At 38.5% G+C, this 21,123-nt stretch overlaps 1 protein-coding gene across 5 annotated transcripts in view; it reads left to right on the plus strand.

The window, feature by feature from the left end:
* The window catches only part of RECK (reversion inducing cysteine rich protein with kazal motifs), a 73,138-nt gene that overhangs the window by 12,485 nt on the left and 39,530 nt on the right, over nucleotides 1-21,123 (plus strand). The window contains exons 5-9 of one of the 5 annotated variants that reach the window (XM_033858269.2): nucleotides 2,180-2,265; nucleotides 3,835-3,882; nucleotides 17,891-17,924; nucleotides 19,702-19,791; nucleotides 20,150-20,347. In XM_033858269.2, coding sequence (XP_033714160.1) covers nucleotides 2,180-2,265; nucleotides 3,835-3,882; nucleotides 17,891-17,924; nucleotides 19,702-19,791; nucleotides 20,150-20,347 — 456 coding nt within the window. Of the gene's footprint in view, nucleotides 1-2,179; nucleotides 2,266-3,832; nucleotides 3,883-5,062; nucleotides 5,165-17,890; nucleotides 17,925-19,701; nucleotides 19,792-20,149; nucleotides 20,348-21,123 lie in introns of those variants that run through there. The other 4 variants (XM_033858271.2, XM_019949123.2, XM_033858272.2 and 1 more) reach the window with 4 other exon arrangements.

Consider the following 21,123-nt stretch of genomic DNA (forward strand, 5'->3'; position numbering starts at 1 on the left):
CCACACACTGTCCCCCCCATAACTACCACAGTTATTTCTGTGTGTGGTCCTCTTCCCTTCTCTCTCCACATTCACCCTGGTAACCACATTCCTTCCCAGAACTGTTATCTAATCAGCTCTGGGAAGATAACTTTCAAATCCAAGTCATTGTTCATGACCTCTACACGTCTTTACCTGGATCTATGCATCCAGGTGGCATCTGAAGTGCCAATTCAAAACCAAACTCATCTTATAACTGCTTTCTCTTGTGAATGACACTCTAGACTGGAAGCCCTCAAGTCATTATCTCTGATAGCTTTTTCTTTTTAGCTCATTGACTCTCTTCTTGTAAAATCTTGCATCTATCCTCACTATTCCTAGTTCAAGCCTTTATGATTACACCTTTGGGGTAGATTATTGCAATAACCTTGTAACTGGTGTTTCAATACACCATAGCTGTCCTCCCCACCCCCTTCAAAAAAAATCCCTCCGGGGATATCCACTTCCATCGGAATAAAGGTCAAACTCCCTAGCCTGGTATTCATGGTCTCCTAGGATTAAAGCTCATTTTCCAGTCCTGGTTAAAGCCAGTGCCTTGAAAAAAAGGGGCTATATCTTATGTTTCTCTGAATTCTGAAGGCTCTCACACTGTTTGAAGTTTTCATTTCAAACAAAGTGGACTGTTTGCTTCCTAGAATTGCCCACGTCCTTGCTTGTTCTCCCAGTTATCCCTCTCCCTAGTGTCTGCAATTATATATATGTGTGTATTGTTCCTATCAAATTGTAATCTCCATAAAGGGATAAATCATATATTTTATCTATCTCATAGCCCACAAAATACCTAATAGAGTGTCTTGTACATAATAGGGGTTCAGTGAATGTAAATGCTTGTTGAATAATTTAATATTTTCTAAGAGGCACTGGATATGTGAAAACAGCAGTAAAATGCATTATGGTGTAAAAGTTCACAGAGTTTATGACCTACATTGATTCCATTCAAAATTCTTTCTAGAATATGAGTGATTCTGAATAGCAAGCAGCAAAGATTGAGAGGAAGCTAACTATACTAGGCAATGGGACTAGATGGGAGTCTGTTGCCCTTTATACCATTAAAACATGTAGGGTTATAGAAGCTTATGATATGCAGGATTTTTAGCCAGTTTTAACAATTGGGCTGGTTTATGATTATATTTTGAGAGCTTTGTCTGTCCATGGGCCATTTGTTTGCTTTGGTTTGTTTTTTAGCAGAATACTTCTATTTGTTATATTAGGTCTTAGTTTCGTGTAGAGAACTATGTTACATATTGCCTTGAATCCCTGACATTTTTAAAAAATGGAAATAATAATCTAATGTACATGTGGATTTGCAGATCTATGTATTATATGGAAGCAGCATAAAGCATTTCTTAAAAGAGATAAGAAGGAATTTGTAGCATTCCTACAAGTGAATCTTTTCTTTTTTCATAATTATTACTTATATCTCCTAATTTTATCCTAGGAGTTATTCATTGACATTTATGATTGCAAAAAGGGATCTGGAAATTGCATTAGAACACTTTGTAATTTTATCACCTTTTGGTATCACTGTAATTTGGTTGGAGAAATAGAGCTATGCATAAATTGAACCAGAATAGTCATTTTGCCCCACAGTAAAGTATACCCATCAAAGTCAGTCATGGCTCACAGGAGATGTTCCTGTCTGTTTACTAAGTATCAGTTTTTAAACAGCATCATGTGTTTTATGATATTCTAGGTATTTAATATTTTGAATGTTGGAATACAATAATACTCATGCCCTTTTTTGTTTGTTGGCTTATTAAGTTAAATTGGAATCCTTTCCTCTTCTGGTTCATAGTCCAAAGGTGAAGAAAGCCTCTCATTGCTTTCCTTAGCCTGTATGTCCTCTAGAGATTCTGTTTACCTAAGAGTGAGAATGAGCTAAAGAGAGTTTAGGGTGGGCAGGGAGAAGAGGGAAAAAAACAAAGGACCTGGTAATTATGCTGTGAGGGACCCTGAGAAGACTGATAGCATTGAGAGTAAGGGTGGGAGGAGGGGCTTCATACTTTGAGACCCTGCTATCTAAGTTAGCTTTCTCATGGACACCTGCTTTGACTTGTAGTGGTATCCATGAACCAGTTTGGCACTCTATTTGTGTTTGTCACTACTTATGACCAAAACATTTGAACATTTTCTTTTTAAGGTGTGTTTAAGAAGTCTGATGGCTGGGTTGGCTTAGGCTGCTGTGAACTGGCTATTACCTTGGAGTGTCGACAGGCATGCAAGCAGGTAACACTTGGCAATCAGGCTCTTAAGCAGCGTGGAGTAGAGTTTCAGTTTCGGCTGTGTCTTGGACCTAGCCTACCTCATATCTTTGGAGAGGTGACCCATAAAAGCTGCAAATTTAGCATTTCTTACATGGACCATTTCCTTTTAGACATGCTGCCTTTTCAGATATGGCTGCTGCATGTAAGACCCTCAGCCTTCTCTTATTCTTTCTTAACTTCTATCTGCCACACAAAGAAAGAATATGATAGGAATCAAGGCCTTTTGTATTCTGCCTATGGTCATGCTTAGTCAGTGCTGAATGACTCCAAATGGTCGTGTAAATTTCAGGCATGCTTGGATGAGAGCAGTTGACACAGTTGGCTTATTTTGCTTTCATCTTCCCTCTGTCGTTCATCATGGGTTTACTCTGAGTATGTTCTTTTATACCTTCTCTGCCCCTAAGGTGAGCCTGTCTCCTACAGTGAATTATGACTTCTCTTTGATTTGATATATCTCAGGTCCAATTCAAGTTAGGCCCCTGAACTCTTCCTCACTGTATGTTTTTCATAGTGGTTCCTCAGAGTGCTGTGGAAAAACTGGTCTCCTGGCTCCTCATACTCCAAATGGTGGGAGTATGGAAAACTGGGAAATTTAAGTGTCCCTAAAACTAAACGGGAAAGCCTTCTCTTATTTTCTCCTTCTAGTGACTGGTCTCTAGACAGGAGTATATGAGACATGGTGATGCCTTCACTTTCATACAGACCACTGAGCCACACTCTTTGGGCAGCACATAGCCTAGCTATCTGCTGTTCTCCTCCAGGCATTGAGATGAAACTGAGTTGTAGAGCATTTGAGCTGTAGTACATCTAGTGGGCCACAGAATAGTTGCCAGTCCATTCTGCTTCTTGCTTTCCCTGTCCTCATCAGCTGGTCTATTCAGAATTGCATGAGCCTAGGTGATAGAACGGGAGGAAATAGAACAAGGAACCAGAGTCCATGGCTCTGGAACTCCGTCTCTAAATGAGGATTATCATCATGTGGAAGAACAGCCACCCCTCAGCAGATTTGTTTTGGCTTGTTTTTTATAGAAAGTGTATACTTAAATGTAGTAAATAACTTTCTATTTTTCTGTCTGTCAGTTTCCTCATCTGTAGAAGGAATAATATCTTCTACATAAACTTGTTAAGAAAATTACATAAAAATAACTTATTAATTGCCTGGCATTGCCTTTCACTCTTTAGTTGTCTCCTCTGTTATATATGGATCTTGGCTCATATGGGAACTTAAAACATGAAGGGTTAAAGAAAAAGCAAACTATAAATGCCCTAGCAAAGCTTCACAAGAAAATTCACTGCAGCAGAGCTTCAGAGCTTCACAAGAAAATTTGCTACAGAATGGAATTCAGCTTAAAAAAAAAGTCCTCTGATTTACATTTCCTTCAAAGTTATCTAGTTTCTGAAATAACAAAAGGACTGTGTCATGATGTGAGATTAAAGCCATAAAAGTGAGAGTGAAATTCTAGCATATCTGGAGCTAATGTTTGTTTAATGTGGATTAAATAAATTAATGCAGAAATTTGTTATTTTTTAGGCATCTTCAAAAAATGATATTTCCAGAGTTTGCAGAAAAGAATATGAGGTATGCATTTTATTTAACAAATTTGGATAGACTAATTAGATGTTATCAGAATTGATAAAATCACTCAAATTTTAAAAATGAATTCATCGTTAAATAAATTGCCTTTTACTTTACAGAAAATATGGCGTTGAGAAAAATGTCATTTACCTTTTTTTAGAAATGTTATAATTTTAATTAACTTGTTGAAATTAAACGTTAATTTGAAAGAAATGCCTAAATCACATATACAGAGGATTTAACCTATGATGTTTTCATAATAAAGCAACTGGTTGTATCCAAGGTTGTAAAATAGTTTTTCTTAGGTTCCATATCCTCTTTTGCCCCTTTTCCTATACCTTGATCCATCCAGGTATCCACTTTTATCAACTACCTCTAATTGGAAGAAACAAAATCACATTGCTAGTGTGAGTAGCTTCAGACTTTCCTAGCATCTTACATTTGGGGGGGAAAGGTACATACCAAATTACAAAGGCTATTAAATCTGAAGGACTCTTGTCTCCCAATGGTGGTGTTTCAAGCACTGTGGTATCTAGATTGGGTGTGGGGGGGAACAGGTTGAGGAGGGGCAGAGGTAGAGGAGGTATTTCACATCAGACAAATATGTACAAAAGATTGTCCCTAATGTGATAGAGCTCCTCACTGGGACTACTTTGTTCAGTTCCTAGAACTTCATTGTTAAGTATGACAATATTATTTTTTATAGTGTAAGACCGTGTAATTAAGAATACTTAAGCACATATGCCTCATTCATCATTTGTATGTATAAACATTGAGATTCCTATTGCTTTTAATAGTCTGTATTCTCTTGGAGAAGAAAGATAGAACAACTCTCTTAACTGCTTCTAGATTATAGTTCTAATTTTTTTTTCTTTTCTCAAAGCCTGTAATTATAGCTCTCGATTAATATTTTGGAATTGGAAAAATCTTATTTATCCTTTGTTCCTTTGTACTATTGCTAAGTTATATCTGTTTCTCTGAAGACAAATTTCCAAATTAACTGCAACTCTTTTCTGTTCTTATTGAAAAGAGCCTTTCTACAAAGAAGTAAAAGATCTTTCTTTTTTTTCTTATCTCTCTACCTTTGAAATAACTAGTTTTAGTTTCTCTTGAACAAAGTGGCTAACTGTGATAATTCCTTCTTTTCTCCCACATGATGTCTGACACTGTCCATCTCCTGTAGCCTGTCCTCCATTATTTTAGTGTGCTTCCTTCTCTTGTCTGGATTTCTGCATTGCCCTAGGAAGTCTGCCAGTATGTGTTGATGAAGGACGGGACAGGAAAGGTAAGAGAGATAAACACTGTCCTATGAGAGAAATACTAAGAGTAGTTTACCTTTTCCAGTCTATCCTCCCCTATTTGGCCTAGAATTAAGCAACTATCTTCCAAAAATATACATGCCAAGAAGGTTCTTTCGCATATATATAAACGTAAAATATATATATGTAATACATATATGTAAAGTATACATGTGTTTTATATATATATGTGTGTGTTATATATATATAAAACTGTACAAATTATTCAAGATAATTCAAGATTCAATTTGATTTTTTATGTTATTTAGAAATAAAAAGAGAGACAAGAGCACTTTAACACAGAAAGAAGTTTCTGCATTATAAGCCCCAAATAACAGTCACTCTCACTGAATTGTTAAAGTCTAGTCTAGACATAATGGCTATTTGTTATAAAGTGAATTGGGTAACATTGGTGTAGTGCAACCTATTTTAACTGGATTAGTTGCTTATCAACATTAGAATAATTTATAAAACTAGGCTTTTGGTACCTTTTCCTTAACACTGGAGTGGTCCCTGGAAGTGAATTTCCAGATGTGTAAGCTATTCCTTTAGGCTTACAACTTTAGGAGTTAACATTTACCCTGAAGGATGGTGTTGTGCAGTTTGACTAGAGATTCAGAGAATGAGCGGTTATATTTGAAGGAGCTAATGTTTATCTTTACTGATAAGCTGCTGCAGAATCCCCTTCGAGGGGATTTCCTGAGAAATTTACTTACATGAATAAAGTTTAAAATTTTTATGCCATTTAAGATTGTTTTGTTCCAACCAAGCTAAGATAAACTAGTGAAATGTAAAGCATTTTTATGTGTGGTTTTATAGTATCTGGTTTCTTTTTAGGCAAATCAACAAATATTTATTGAATAGTGAGAGGCAGTTTTATTATATTAGAAAGAAAACAAACTTTCGGGAATTCCCTGGTGGTCCAGTGGTTAGGACTCCATGCTTCCACTGCAGGGGGCATGGGTTCGTTTCCTGGTCGGGGAGCTAAGATCCCTCATAGCTGCGCAGCATGGCCAAAAATATATAAATAAAATAAAATTATCTTAAAAAAAGAAAGAAAACAAACTTTGAAGTCAGACCTATGTTAGAATTATGGTTAAGCTACATATAGCTCAACTTCAAATACTAAAGAATTATACCTGAGTCAAGATAGTTAAAATATGTACTGAACATGCAAGAACTCAAGGAAATTGGAAAGCAGACTGAGCATGTTGGGAGTTAACAGGGAAAACTTTGCAAAAGAGAGGCCTGAAAGGATTGGTATAATTTGGGTCAGAAGACTGGATCAACAGCATGTTAGCAAAAATGCACATGACTGAGGTGGGGGGTGAAAAAGAAGATAGGCCTATTTTGGGCTGAGAATCTGCTTGGATAGGAAAGTGGGACCAGATCCTGGAAAAATGATATTTTGGGGCTCAGCCCATTATTTAGTAGAGGGAGATGATAAAGATTCTGTGATAGGAGACCAACATAACAAATAAAAGTCCAATATTTTAGAAAGCTTCAAGTGTTAGGTATGTGCAGGCTAAGTTTTAGATCCCCCAAGTTCCTCTAACTTAGCTAAAAACAAATAAGGCCCACAACTAGGATGATAGCAATAAAATCGAGTATTTGGGAATAAATCAGAGATTTGAAGGTAGAGTCCGTCATTCAGGATTTGTTATAAAGGATTGAATATAGGAGATGATGTTCAGGGAAATATAAAAAACAATTAGTGAATTGGGAGATAGGACTAAAGAAGTTATATGGAAAAGCAGCGCAGGATAGGCTGAAAGAGAGTTTAAGGAACATGGAGAATAGAGGAAGTATTCTAATTGGAATACTCAAAGAAGAAGAAAGAATATGGGACAGAGGCAGTGTTTAAAGAAGCCCAAGAAATCTCCAGCAGGATTTTTTTTTAAATCCATACGTTACAGACAGACCTCATAGCCACAGGTCTTAAAAGCAGTCAGGAAAAAAGACATTGTCTTCAAAGGAGGTCAACAGCTGATTTTTCAGTAGCAATAGAGGAAGCCAGGAACAGTGGAATGATACCTAAACTGTTCTGAGAGAAAATAACTATCATATCCAGCAAAAATATTTTTCAAGAAAGAAGGCAAAATTAAGGTATTTCCATATGACAAAAACAGAGAATTGCCAGTACTGGACCCTTGCTAGAAATCCTTCTTTAAAGGAAGTTCTAAAATATCTATAATTATTTGAGATGCAAAGGAAAATGAGAACAATAAAAATACAAAGTGACTAAGTTAAAACACACACAGGTTGTATAAAACAGTAATAATTTATTATTGAGTTTAAAAAAAAGAGAAAATACACAGCAAAGATAGCATATACATTGGGAAGGGATTTTAAAGAAATTGAAGTACATTGTTAGGTCTTTTTAAGTGTAAAAACCCATATCTCAGAGGTAGTTAGGAATACCAGACTAAAGATGAGGAGAGATCATGCCCAAAGTCAACCATGAAGTGACTCTTGAACGTTGAGAGTGAAAGAAAGCTTTATGAAAGAAAAAATATAGAAAAAATAGAAAGCTGATTTTGAAAATCGTTTTTAGGGAATGGAAAGAGAAGGAGCCATGTACTGATCTGACATTCAATGAGAATATTAGATTGAGATATTCCAAGAAAAAGAGAAATTCTTATTAGTGAAAGTGTTCAAAGCAAAGATTTACTGGATAAATACATTGTGGAGGGGATTTCTGCAATGGATAGGAGATTTGGCTATTCTCCCATCTTTGCAGTTCTCTTATTCTGACTCATACCTATGAAAGAGTACCACCTTCAGAAATTGAGAATACTTCTTTCAGAATCACACACATTTGGTTAGAGCTATCAAAATCAACCAGTGGCTTGATAACTCCATCACAGATGTGTTCAAGTGTCATGGGCATGCTTGGTTCTAGGTTAGCCATGCGTTTTCACAGGCTTGGTCTTGGCCCATCTAGAAGTATTTATCAGGCCACATGCACTCATGGATGTATGATACTAGACCAGGGATGATATTTAAAATATTAAACAACTGGAATGACCGGCACCAACAATCAGAACAAATGCTGGATATAAACTAGAGCCATACTAGTTTAGCCATACTAGGGCAAATTGGCTGATTAGAACTAAAGTAAAAACTTAATCATGTTTTCCATGAGGTGTGAGACATCTAGTGTAATACTTTTTGCATAGTCTTTGTCTATAGCTGGCTGAAAACATTTTCTTCTAGCCACCAAGACGGTGGTTAAAAACAAAAATTGGTTGTTGATAGTGATTTTCTTGAATGTCAGAATAAACATCAAGATGATATGAGGCTGGTGTATTCCCAGAGACCTGGCAGTGTCTGTAACATGATGAGACAAATTTTAGTTTCAGGTTCATAAACCCATTTCATACCTTTATGTCACACCTTACCTGCCGTTCTCTAACATAATGGCCATAAATATATATACCTTTCCATTTGCTGCATGAGCCACTGAAATACAGTGTTGCAAATTTGTCCTCAGACTTTTGTGCTTTTACTTTTTTATTCCTTCTTTCACAGATCCTTCTCTGCGCTTTTCTTTATATTGTTTTCAGAAATGTGATTTTCATTTCTCTCCTTTCTTCCTAGCTTTCTTCAGTCCAGTTCCTTGATGTTATTTCATTAAGGAAGTTGAGAAACTATGAAGGAAAGTCAGTAGGAGATATTTTTGTGAGGATTTGCTTTTTTTTTTTTTTCTTTTTAAGCTTAATCCATTTAAGTTTTAAACTAAACTGTTGCTAAAGAAAACTAAAATAATGTTCTGTCCTGGGGCTCTGGTTCTCTGAGAATGCTGAGATAAAATTAAGACTCTGAGGATATTAAAAAGAGGCTCTAAGAACCACAAAAACAAAGATGGTCAGCCTTGTGAGTGCCAGGCTCAGGTCTGTCAGCACTATCCTATCAACACACAGCTAAATGCATAAGAGTGCAGGTATGTGTTAAATTTTATTTTTTGAATATTCACATGTTCAAAATTCAAAACAGTATACAATAAAAAGTCTCTTTCCTACCTCTTATACCACAGCCACCCAGTTCCTAAGGTCACCAGAGATATTTTATGCACATAAAAGTAAATATGTATATATAGTCCTCTTCTACCCTTCTGTACACAAATGGTAGCTTACCACACACTTTGTGGTACCCGTGGATGCCAGTGTTTGGTGCATATTTATGTATGTCTGTATGGGCTGTCCAGTGTATCCTCAGGAAATGTCGCAATAAAATGTTCTGTTTTAAAGATTTCTATGTTTTAATTTTATTTTGTTCCTTTTCTCTCAAATTAACCTTGATTCTAGATTTACTACCAGAAGCATAAAGGAAAAGGGATGAAAAAATAGCCCTAAAAATTTAGACCTAGGAGGGCAGGGATGTAGGACCAGCAGGATTCTCTGGACAGCTAGGGGCCTTCTGTGCCTCGGTATGATTGGATCTGTGCCGCAGTAGTTCCAGGAATAGAGTAGACCTTCTTACATGGCAGATGACAGCCTAGGCTTTGGACAGTTGGCTTGGGGATTTTAGCAAAAAGAATCATGTGGTACTTTGCCTCAGCAGAGCCTTCAGCACCTAAATGTAAAGCTTCTTTTAGTACCAAGGAAACTCCAAGAATTGTCAGAATATGGTAAGTAGAAGACTGTGAATGGGAGGCTTTGTAAATGGTAAAATGCTATACAGGTATGCTGTGTCAGACTAGATTTGAGCCGTTACCTGCAGCTGATGAGCTCCAAAAAGAGCGAAACCTATTAGGTCCTGCAGTACTGGCTTGAGATAGTATAAATCCTTGATTACGTTCCATTTGTATGTTGTTTTGTTCTGTCATACTTTGTACTGGGGAAGGGAATAGCTCCCATTTAGTCTCCTTGAGCTAGTGTATTTCCTCTGCAGTCCATTCTTCTTATAAGTCACCTGAATGAGATCATCCCAAAAGGGAAATCTGATCAAGTCTGATTAGATTGTGACCTGGTCTGATCCAAATGGCCAGGTTTTTCTCCCTAGGCAATCTCATCTACTCCCATAGCTTTAATTGCCCCAATATGATGACAACTCCAGAATCTTCTTTGCTAACCTCTTTTTCTCCTGAATCACTGCTGGATATGTGTTCTTTTGATGTTCAACTGACATTTCAAATCAGCCAAACTGACTGTTAACCTTCCCTACCTCTTCTTCCCTCCACCCTACTGCTACACAACACCACACATACACACATCCCCAAACAAAAACTTACCATTTTCTTGCATTTCTTGCTTGGTTGTTTAAGTACAGTCCTCCCAGACACATAAACTAAAAGCCTAAGAGGTGTTGTCTACTCTTTCTTCTTTCTCACCACCTCCCACAGAACAAAACAAAAAATAAAAAAACTGGCTATTAAGCTCTAAAGATTTGCCTCTGGAATATGTCTTAAATTGGTCTCCTTTCCAGATCCTCAGTTACTGCCTACCTCAGGCCTTTATACCACTTTGGGGGACAACTACAATAGCTGCCCAACTAGCTTTCCTGTCTCTAATTTCTCCTCTTATTTACTATCTCCACTTCTCGTAGGGTGACCTCTTAAAAGACCAAATATGGTCGTATCACTCCCTTCCTTGAAACTCTTCAGTGGCTCACCTGTAAGATACAGTTCATGTTCCTCAGCCTGGTATACTTAAGCTTTTCTCGACCTAGCCCCCGACTCTTCCCTCCTTGACGCTTCAGCAGCTTACTGCTTATAACTTCCCAGATTACCATGTGTTGTATTTGTTAGTTGTACCACCTGTTGCCCTCCTGGAATTCCCGTTCCCTGAATCCATCCTATCATCCCCATCCATTAGTAGACTGGAGCCAGCTCCCACCAGCTAGGGAGAACTGGTTGTTAAATATTCAGGAGTTTGGCAAGCCAGCTTTTAACTTGAAAAGCAGCTGTGATGGGGGTACTTATACCACGCATATCAGCAAATATTACAAATCAGAACTCCCCTTCACCCCCACCCCACCCCAGCATGCCATAACCCTACTGAAATTCTGGCTTAGATGGTTCCTCTTTAAAACCTTTCCTGCTCAGCCCTCTACCGTCACACACACAAAATTAGTTGCTATTTATAAACACTTGACATGCTTTATTATAGCATTGGTCACCGTATAGTGTAAGTCTTTGTTTTCAAGTCACTTTTTAATGCTAAAGTCTTGAGTTCCTAGGACAGAGTCCATTGTCTCAATTGTCTTTGCATGCATGTCATTCATTCATTCCTTCAACATTCATTGAGTTGATACACTTAATATGTATCAGGCACTGTTCTCAGAGTACAAAGATGGAAGGATTTAGCCACTGTCTGTAAGAAGTTCATAGCCTAGTCCATGGGAAGAGAGAAATTCAAATAGTCCATTACAATACAGTGAGACAAGTACGTTGCTAGAAGTCTGTGCAAGACACGTTGAAGCCTGGAGGAAAAAACCCTTCCCAGGGTAATGGGGAAGTCTTCACAGAGCAGGTAAGACTTAAAAGATGAACAAAAATTTGTTGCCTGTAAATAGGTGCTACAGTTAGTATTTTTATAGATAGAATTTTTTAATAGAAAGTTTTCCCACTCTGGACAGTACATAAGGTTCTTTGTTTCAGAGTAAATAGCAGTTTTATGCGAAAACCCTGTGTAAATATCTATGAATCAGGCATTCTTTGAATGAACAGAGAAAGCACTGAATACTGTATCTGTAATCACAATGTTGTGTAGCAAACCATCCCAAAACTCCATAGCCTAGAATTATTATTATTTAATAATAATTTATTATTTCTCATGCATTTAGCAGGCCTAGCTGCTTCTGGCTGGGCTCACTTGTGCATCTGCAGTCAGCTGGCAAGTCAGCCAGGGTCTGGCTGGTTTAGGATGCCCTTGGCTAAGTCAGCTCAGCTCTCCTCTTTGTGTCTCTCCCAGCCTTCTAGCAGGCTAGCTCAGGCAGGTTCCCATGGTGGTGGCAGGGGCTCAAGAAAAGAAGTGGAAACATGCAAGTATATGTGCAGGTCTCTACTTACCTCATGCTTGCTACTGTCCACTTAACTAAAGCAAAATCACATGACTAAGTCCAGAGTTAGTGTGAGAGAAATAGATACAGGGAAATGTAAAAAATTGGGGCCATTGCTGCAGTCAATTTGCCACAAACACATACTCTGTGTAAGCTGTGTTCTAGACCTCATGTTACTCTGCAGGTATTACTTGCTAGTGAATTTGCTTCCAGCTGGTTGGATGCTCTGGGTGATAATGAGCAAACTTCTCTGAGCAGTCTGGACCTATTAATCTTATCTCAGTTTTGGGTTTCATTTTTATCCCACTATTGAAATGACATTTATTATTTGGGAGGCTGAAGAGTCATTTGTTTAGTGATATCCATGTCCTATTAAACTCCTTTACATATTCTAGTCACTTAGAATTTTTTTTACTAAAAAGCCATGGTGTCCACAACAAGGAGAAAATACCTTGTGGAGGTTTAAAAAACATGTTTTTAAAGGTCAGTTATTGGGGAATTCCCTGGTGGTCCGGTGGTTAGGACTCGGTGCTTTCACTGCCATGACCTGGGTTCCATCCCTGGTCGGGGAACTAAGATCCTGCAAGCTGCACGGCGTGGCCAAAAAGAAGAAAAACAAAAGGTCAATTATTTAATCTCTCCAACTTAGCTTTTTTTTTTTTTTGCAGTACGTGGGCCTCTCACTGTTGTGGCCTCTCCCATTGCGGAGCACAGGCTCCAGACACGCAGGCCCAGAGGCCATGGCTCACAGGCCCAGCTGCTCCGCGGCACGTGGGATCTTCCCAGACCGGGGCATGGACCCGTGTACCCTGCATCGGCAGGCGGACTCTCAACCACTGCGCCACCAGGGAAGCCCCAACTTAGCACTTAATAAGCTAGATTCTTCATGCAAAACTTCAAACTGGGAGAACTCTCAGTCCATCTGTGAAAAGCAAACAGATTTTATTTATTGAGACCTTAGGAACAAAGCAGCCCCTTTTAACTAGTAGCCTTGGGAATAGGAAACATTAATAACAGTTCATAGAATGTACTCTTTTGGGTCTTTGTCCAGAAGTGACTAAAATATCCAAGATTCAAACCTGGTTTTGTTTGTTTTTAATAAGATTCATGTGAAATGTTTGTTTCATTTTCGTCATCCTCATCATTGGTGAGAAAGGGAAGCTGGAGGGACCAGTAGTAGTAGAAGGGCAGTGGACAGAGAAAGTATTGAGACAAGTGGACAAATGGAGAAATGCCAGAAGGGGTCACTGAAGTAGAAAAGTGAGTGGCCAGGTCAGAAAATAAATCTGCAGAGCCAAGTTCTGAGCAAGAGGTTAGAGCCGCAGAGTCTACCTCGCAGATGGACCCCAATGGCTCTTCCCCCCAGAAGGAAGGTCAGTGTGGCATAAAGGATCACATAGGGTTCCCTTTGATTTCACGCTGTATCTTAGTTTTTCTGCTAGGTGTGCCCATAGGTGGGAGGGCTTATTGCAGTTCTCAAAAACCATTTTAGGTAGGGTAGGGAACTGGCTAATGAAAGCAGCTGCCTGAGGAAAGATTTCATGATCAAAATTTTTTAAGGGAAATGATAATACTTCAAGAAAATGATTTTTTCACAATTTAAGATGTTGATTTAAAAAATAGACTTAAAATAGGATACTCTATGGACATAAATTCAACCTTGCATTGGCTGCATTCAGAATAATAATCCAAAGTCTTCTCACGGGATAGTGTCATGGGAGAGCACTGGCAGAGTAATCTGGGTTCTAGCCCCGCCTTTGCCCTTTGCTTACTCTGTACATCTCTATCCAGCTGTATAGTGAAGGCTTTGGGACTTGAAGGTCTCTTGCTGTCAGCGCTTACATACTGACATGTTCTTTGGGTCTCTGAGGTTTTTGTAGATCCTAACCTCAGTTACACTGTAATTTTGATTTATAGAGTAAGATGAGTGGGGTGAGGGAGCTGCTATAATGGAGTCACATTGAGTATTAATATTGGTGGCAGAAGATCAAAAGAGGCTTGGGGGCTTCCCTTGTGGCGCAGTGGTTGAGAGTCCACCTGCAGATGCAGGGGACACGGGTTTGTGCCCCGGTCCAGGAAGATCCCACATGCCGCTGAGCGGCTGGGCCCGTGAGCCACGGCCCCTGAGCCTGCGCGTCCGGAGCCTCTGCTCCGCAACAGGAAAAAAAAAAGAGGCTTGGTATAAACCCAACTGAGTATAAACCCTCAGTTACTGCCTACTTTTGCCACTAGATGGCGATCAGACATTTGAAAGACTTAAGAATTGACTAGCTAAGACCCTGATGGACCATCTTAAGAAATGAAGAAACTGTCAGCCAGGGCTGTAACTCATGTGTGTCTTAAGCCCTGTCAAACTAGTCAGCAGTAGTTTTAGCAGTGAAAAGGTAGAGTTACCTATAGTTTATACCTTAGGTAGAGTTACCTAAGGTTAAGAATCTTTTATCAAAGAGGGGGATATGATAAAATCATGATGCGTGTAAAGTAAGCAACAGAGAATTGATGAATTCATCAAATACCAGTATACTTGAGTGAAGGACCATTCTTTTTTAAATTTAATTTCATTTTCTACTGAAGTATAGTTGAATTACAATGTTGTGTTACTGCTGTACAGCAAAGTGACTCAGTTATACATATATATACATTCTTTTCCATTATGGTTTATCACAGGATATTGAATATAGTTCCATGTGCTATACAGTAGAACCTTGTTGTTTATCAATTCTGTATATACCAGTTTGCATGGTATATATACCATGCAACCCCAAACTCCCAATCCAACGCTCTCCCACCCACCTCCCCCTTGGCAACCGCCAGTCTATTCCCTATAAGGACCATAGTTTGAAACCTTAAAACTGGTAAAGATAAAGAAAGAGATGTAAAAATGGTGTTAACACTAGAGGTGCTGCCACGTGGAAATATAAAAGTTTTTAGTTCAACAAGTTAGAGTAACGCTATGCATGCAAGTCTATCAGTGAACATTAAGGGAAACGAGAAATGCTTAGGGAACATCTCTGAGCTCTGGATGTGACATCAAGAGAGACAGCTGAGCCCTTCTATATCAGCCGTTAGCAAACTTTTTCTGTGAAGGGTCAGAAAGCAAATATTTTAGGCTTACCAGCCAGTTTAGGCTTACTGTCCACTCAACTCTCCTATTATAGTGTGAGGTAACCATATACAATATATAAATGAATGGGTGTGACTGTGTTCCAATAAAACTTTACTTACAAACACAGGCAGCGGGCAAGATTTGGCCTGGGTGCCATAGTTTGCCAACCCATTTGTGGGTGAAAGCTAGGGTCCATAAGTAGTTCTCCTTTCTAGGCCTCAGACTCTGGCTTCTGTCAAACGAGTTGGATTAGCTGATCTCCGACATTTTTCAGATTTTGTGTCCTTTAATACCTCTCTCTGAAGCTAAGTGATCCACAAGGCTGACCCAGAGTGATATTTCTTTTATTTTTAAGATCAAATTAAAAAAAAAATCAAGCTTGAACAAATTTGTAAGTTTCTAGAGCAGAATTTCTCAACCTTGACACTATTGACATTTGGGGCCGGATAATCCTTTGTTGTAGGGGAGCTGTCTTATGCATTGTAGGATGTTTAACAGCATCTCTAGACTCCTCTACCTACTAGATGTCAGTTCAGTAGAACACCCCAACCCCCCCCGTGTTATGACAACCAAGAATGTCTCCAGACATTGCCATATGCCCCCTGGGAAGCAAGATTACCTCCACTTGAAAACCACAGCTCTAGAGACTTTAAGAGTAACTGGAAGAATAACAAAAATGGAAATCAGGCCATGTAACCCAGGACGGCCACCAAGATAATAAACATACTTCTTTAGGAACAAGGCCAAAAAAGCCAAAACCAAGAGGAACCAAGAGGAACCAAGAGGAACAAGAGGAACAAGAGGAACAACCTGCATATTAGAAAGAGAATCGCAGGGAATTCCCTGGCGGTCCAGTGGTTAAGACTCCGTGCTTTCACTGCTGAGGGCCCTGGTTCCACCAGGAAACTAGAATCCCACAAGCCTCTCAGCTCAGCCAAAAAAAGCAAAGCAAACAAAAAAAAGAAAAGAGAAGGGCAATGAGAATTTTATTCACCCAGTTAAGAGGGGCTGGAAAGTTGGTAGCAGATGACTTTTTTTTTTTTTTGGCTGCACCAGGTCTTAGTTGCCACGTGTGGGATCTTCAGTTGCTTGCAGCATGAGGGCTCTTTTAGTTGCGTCGTGCGGGATCTAGTTCCCTGACCAGTGATCGAGGCCGGACCCCCTGCATTGGGAGCTTGGAGTCTTAACCATTGGACCACCAAGGAAGTCATGGTAGCAGATGACTTTTTAATATTGATTTAGATCATTTTATTGAAAGTGTTCCTGAAACCATTGAACCAAAATAGAGGGCTACCTATAATGGGTAGCTGAAAAGTCAAACTAAAACAAAGAAACATGGATGAAGAGAAATATAAAAAAGACCACTATTAAAGAATACCAAGAATATTTACTTTTCACTATTTTATATTATTTGATGAGATCTCTAACAGAAAGAATTCATACTGGGTGAATTCATTAGCCCTTATCTATGGGTCCTGGGTATTTTGTTTTGCTTTGGATAAATCAAGTGTGGTTTATTCCTACAGTAGAATATTATTTAGTAGAGAAAATGCAGTACAGCTTTACACAACTACATAGATGGATCCTTGAAGCTAGGTTTTAAGTGTCAGTAAAGCTGATCCTTTAATAAGGCTAGATCACGTAGCCAGCTTGGAAGTTAGTTGCAAATAAAAGCCAAAATCATCTCTATTCATTAATAAGGGTGTCCTTGTTTTCCATCTACCTTTTATTTATGCCCATATTCTTTTAAGAATTTATTCTCTTCCAAGTGTGATATTAATCATAGTCTACAAGCCCTGATTATCCAAATAGCATTGTACAAGGAAGTTTTTGTTTGTCTTGTTTTGTTTATTTTCCTTACAATGACTTTAACACAGTGTGATATTTTCTGAACAGTGATCTAAGAGATCTAAAAACATTAAGTCTAGTCTCAGATTCTACTTTTGACTTGCTCTGTGAGCTGGGGCAGTCTCTCCCCTGCTAAGGAAATGGTTTCTTTATCTGTAATATGGTAGAGAGATTCCCCAACTCTGGCCCCAGGATGGCTGCATAAGAATCATCTTTGAGGCCTTGTTTTAAATTTAGATTTCTGTGCTTCATTCCCAAATTCCAATTCTGTAGTCTAAGGCTAAGGCCTAGGAAGCCCAGGTGTTCTAGTGCATGGCCAGGTTTGAGAACAATTAGAGGTGATCTCCAAGGTCCTTTCAACTCTAAAATGCAGTAGTTATATGAAATATGTATTTCCTAAATAACCTTTATTATATTATTATCTGAAAGCTTTTTTATGTTCTACAAGAAACAATTGAGATTACTACATTGTACTTTCCCCACATACACACATTGGTACAGCTTTACATAAACTTGGTTTGCTATAATGTGGTCAACTTATGGCTTGGGTGATAATCTTGATCCCCAAAATGTATTAGAAGATGGTTTCTCTTTTCACCAGAATGCTATATCATAGTTTCTTTGTTTTTAATCTTGGATTTAGAGAAGGATTAAATAGTTTGATATCCTGATTTCCATATAACTCTAAAAGTGGAATAAAATTAGAAATTCTATGTGGTTGTTAATTTCTGTTTTTTTTTTTTCCTTTAATTTACAGAATGCTCTTTTCAGTTGCATTAGCAGAAATGAAAGTAAGTATATTGTTGATGGTTATACAAGCAATCCAAAGAGAAAAACATGGTTTACAGAATATGATTTAGCTGTTATAAATATTGCCAAAACTCTGACATTATAACTTAGGTTGTTACTAAACCGTCTGAAGGAATGTGCACAGCAGGATTCTGATAGGCTCTTTCCTCTGGAGTGTTTGGGCCATTCATGAATTCTAACAATTCCCATGTCCTAATTACAGATTTACAAAGCAGATATCAGTGCTGGGTGTTTTAGAGGAAGATCATGCCCCACTTGGATAAACAGGAAGTTGAGCACTCCCACGTGATATAAACAGAAGTTGAACACTCCCACGTAGTATAACGTAATATAATTGCAGCACTAGCTGAGGGCTGCCTCTCAGTTCATTCAGCAGATATTCACTGACTACTTGCTCTGTGCAGGGCAGATGCACACCTGTGGGGGACACAACCTGTACACAAAGAACTCTGGGACATGGTGGGTATGGGATAGAGTTACTGATAAGGTGCCACGGGAGTTCAGAGGAAGGAGGGATCACATCTTGCAGGGGCGCTTAGAGGTGACTTCATGGAGTTGGTAGCTGAACTGGGCCTTGAAGGATGGACATGATGTGAGCAGTAGAGATTGGAGGAAGGGAATTCCAGCTGAAGGGAACAGCGAGAGCAGTTGGAGATGGGGAAACACGTGTGAGGAGTAAAGAGTTGTTAGGTGAGCTTGGCAGTGGGGTGTATTAAAGTATAAGAAACATTAGCTGTCTGTACTTTATCTTCTACTCTTTCTGACTGGGGTTTAGTTCAAGATTTTCCAGATAGTCTTTAGCACATAATCCTATATCCTCCCACACTGAGGAAGCCAGCCTAATTGGGGCATCAGAAGACAGGCATCTTTGTCCTATTCTCACTTGTCTCCTCTGTCCTCAGCATCCCTCACCCCTGCCCCCAGTTTTAGCTTCATTGAGGTTGACAATGATAAATGTAGCCATTAATGATTGTTCTTTGTGAATAAAATGAACAATTCAGCAATGAACAATGTAAGTTTGTTAGTAATTTCAAATCAGAAACTTAGCTGGCACAATAGGTATGAAACAGTTTCCTTGTCCAGGAAAGAGGCTTGTCTTGCTATCAGTGTAGTCCTACTTTAGTTCATTTGTATATGATTTTATCATTATCATTATTTCTGGAAGTCGCCTGAGTTCCCTGCTCATTCCTTGGTCTGTGGAATCCACCAGAAACCGGATTCTGGTTCCTCTATAACCATCACTAATTATTATCAGAGGTTTCCTACCTGCCATTTTCTTAACCTTTTCCAGCCATACCTCTACCCTTTTGGCTCCCTTCAGCCTCCCACAGACCCCTTAGCCTCTCCTATGAGGACCTCTTGTTCTTCATTATAAATCCCACATCTGCACCCCCAGCCACTCATCCTGCTCTTCCCAGATACCTTAAATAGTCCACCTTGATTTTTAAAAATACATACGTCCAGAATCGTTTATTCCAAATGTGGGTTTTACTTTTCAGTGTTGAAGCAAGTCATATCAGTTTTGAGGTGAGCACTTTCAATTTAGGCATAGTCTTGGAGATTTTCAAACAGTATAGAACTTTAGGGATTTTGTTTCAAGATGGACAGTTATATAATTTGCAAATTTATGAAGTGGTCCTGATATCTCTTGGTTTTTACTGGTCCTATTTTATAAATGTGAGGTATTTGGGGTTTTGTTTTATTTTGATATGTTTGATTTGTTTTGCTTTGGTTTGCTTTGTTTATGAATCTCCACAGATCCAACGTGGAAGGAAGCTGTTCCAGTGGTTCTCAACATGGGTGCTATTAGCATTTTGGGAGACAGTTTCGATTATATGAGACTTTCCTGTACGTTGCACAGCCCTGACCCCCATGTGCTAAATGCCAGCAGTCATCCTTAAGTCATCATGAAAACCAGAAACACTTCCACATGCATCCAAATTCTCCCAGGGGCTGGTACTGCTCCTGCTGAGAACCACCGCACTATAGACTATAAGTTGACAAATAATGACTTTCTCAGACCAGTGAGCGCCTGAATGTCCCCATGGCCATGCTTATAGTAGTGCTGACTTTAACTACGTGTCTTCTATGGCATGGTTTTATTTCTGAAATTCAAAAAGACACATATTGTTCCATCATTATTATGATGATTTAATGTTAGCAAATAGCTGATTTCATTTCAATGTAATCTTTTTTTTTCCCCTAGTGGGCTCAGTTTGTTGCAGTTATGCAGGCCATCACACAAACTGCCGAGAATACTGTCAAGCCATTTTTCGAACAGACTCTTCTCCTGGTCCTTCTCAGATCAAAGCAGTGGAAAATTATTGTGCCTCTATTAGTCCACAATTAATACACTGTGTAAACAATTATACCCAATCTTATCCAATGAGGAACCCAACAGATAGTAAGTAAAAGCCACATATTCCTCTCATTTCAATCTTTGGTAAAATAATTTGTAAAAAAAAACGAAGTAAATTCTTGAAGATATCTACAGTCTGGGTCATTTGGGAAATACCAGGCTTCCTTTGGTCTTTAGATTTGGCAGACTGGACATTATCATCACAGCTAAAAGATGCCGAGAAAGACAGGGCTGTCAAGGGTATGAAGAAACAGGCACTCTCTATTCTGAAGTGGGAAAATTCACTGGTATGGATACTTTAAGAGGGAAGATTGGGTTATGCCCATGAGACTTTCAAATAATCATACCTTTTAATCTAGCAATTCTATTTCTCAGAAATTATCCTTCACAAAAACTCACAAATTTTCAAAAATACATCTATACATATAAAGGATGTTTACTACAACATTGCTGGTATAGAGAAAAATTTAAAATGACCTAAACATCCACCAATAGGATATTGATTAAAGTTGATTAAATAAATTATATATCTGTATAATAACTACATTATACAATCAACATACTGGAAGATGTATTATGTAAATCAATGAAGTTAGAACACTCCCTCACACAATACACAAAAATAAACTCAAAATGGCTTAAAGACTTAATTATATGACATGATACCATAAAACTCCTAGAAGAGAACATAGGAGAAACATTCTCTGACATAAATTTTAGCAATATTTTCTTAGATCAGTCTCCCAAGGCAAAAGAAATAGAAGCAAAACAAACAAATGAGACCTACTCAAGCTTACAAGCTTTTGCACAGCAAAGGAAAC

Source organism: Tursiops truncatus, chromosome 6 (genome assembly GCF_011762595.2).
Source record: "Tursiops truncatus isolate mTurTru1 chromosome 6, mTurTru1.mat.Y, whole genome shotgun sequence".
Classification (NCBI taxonomy): Eukaryota; Metazoa; Chordata; class Mammalia; order Artiodactyla; family Delphinidae; genus Tursiops; species Tursiops truncatus.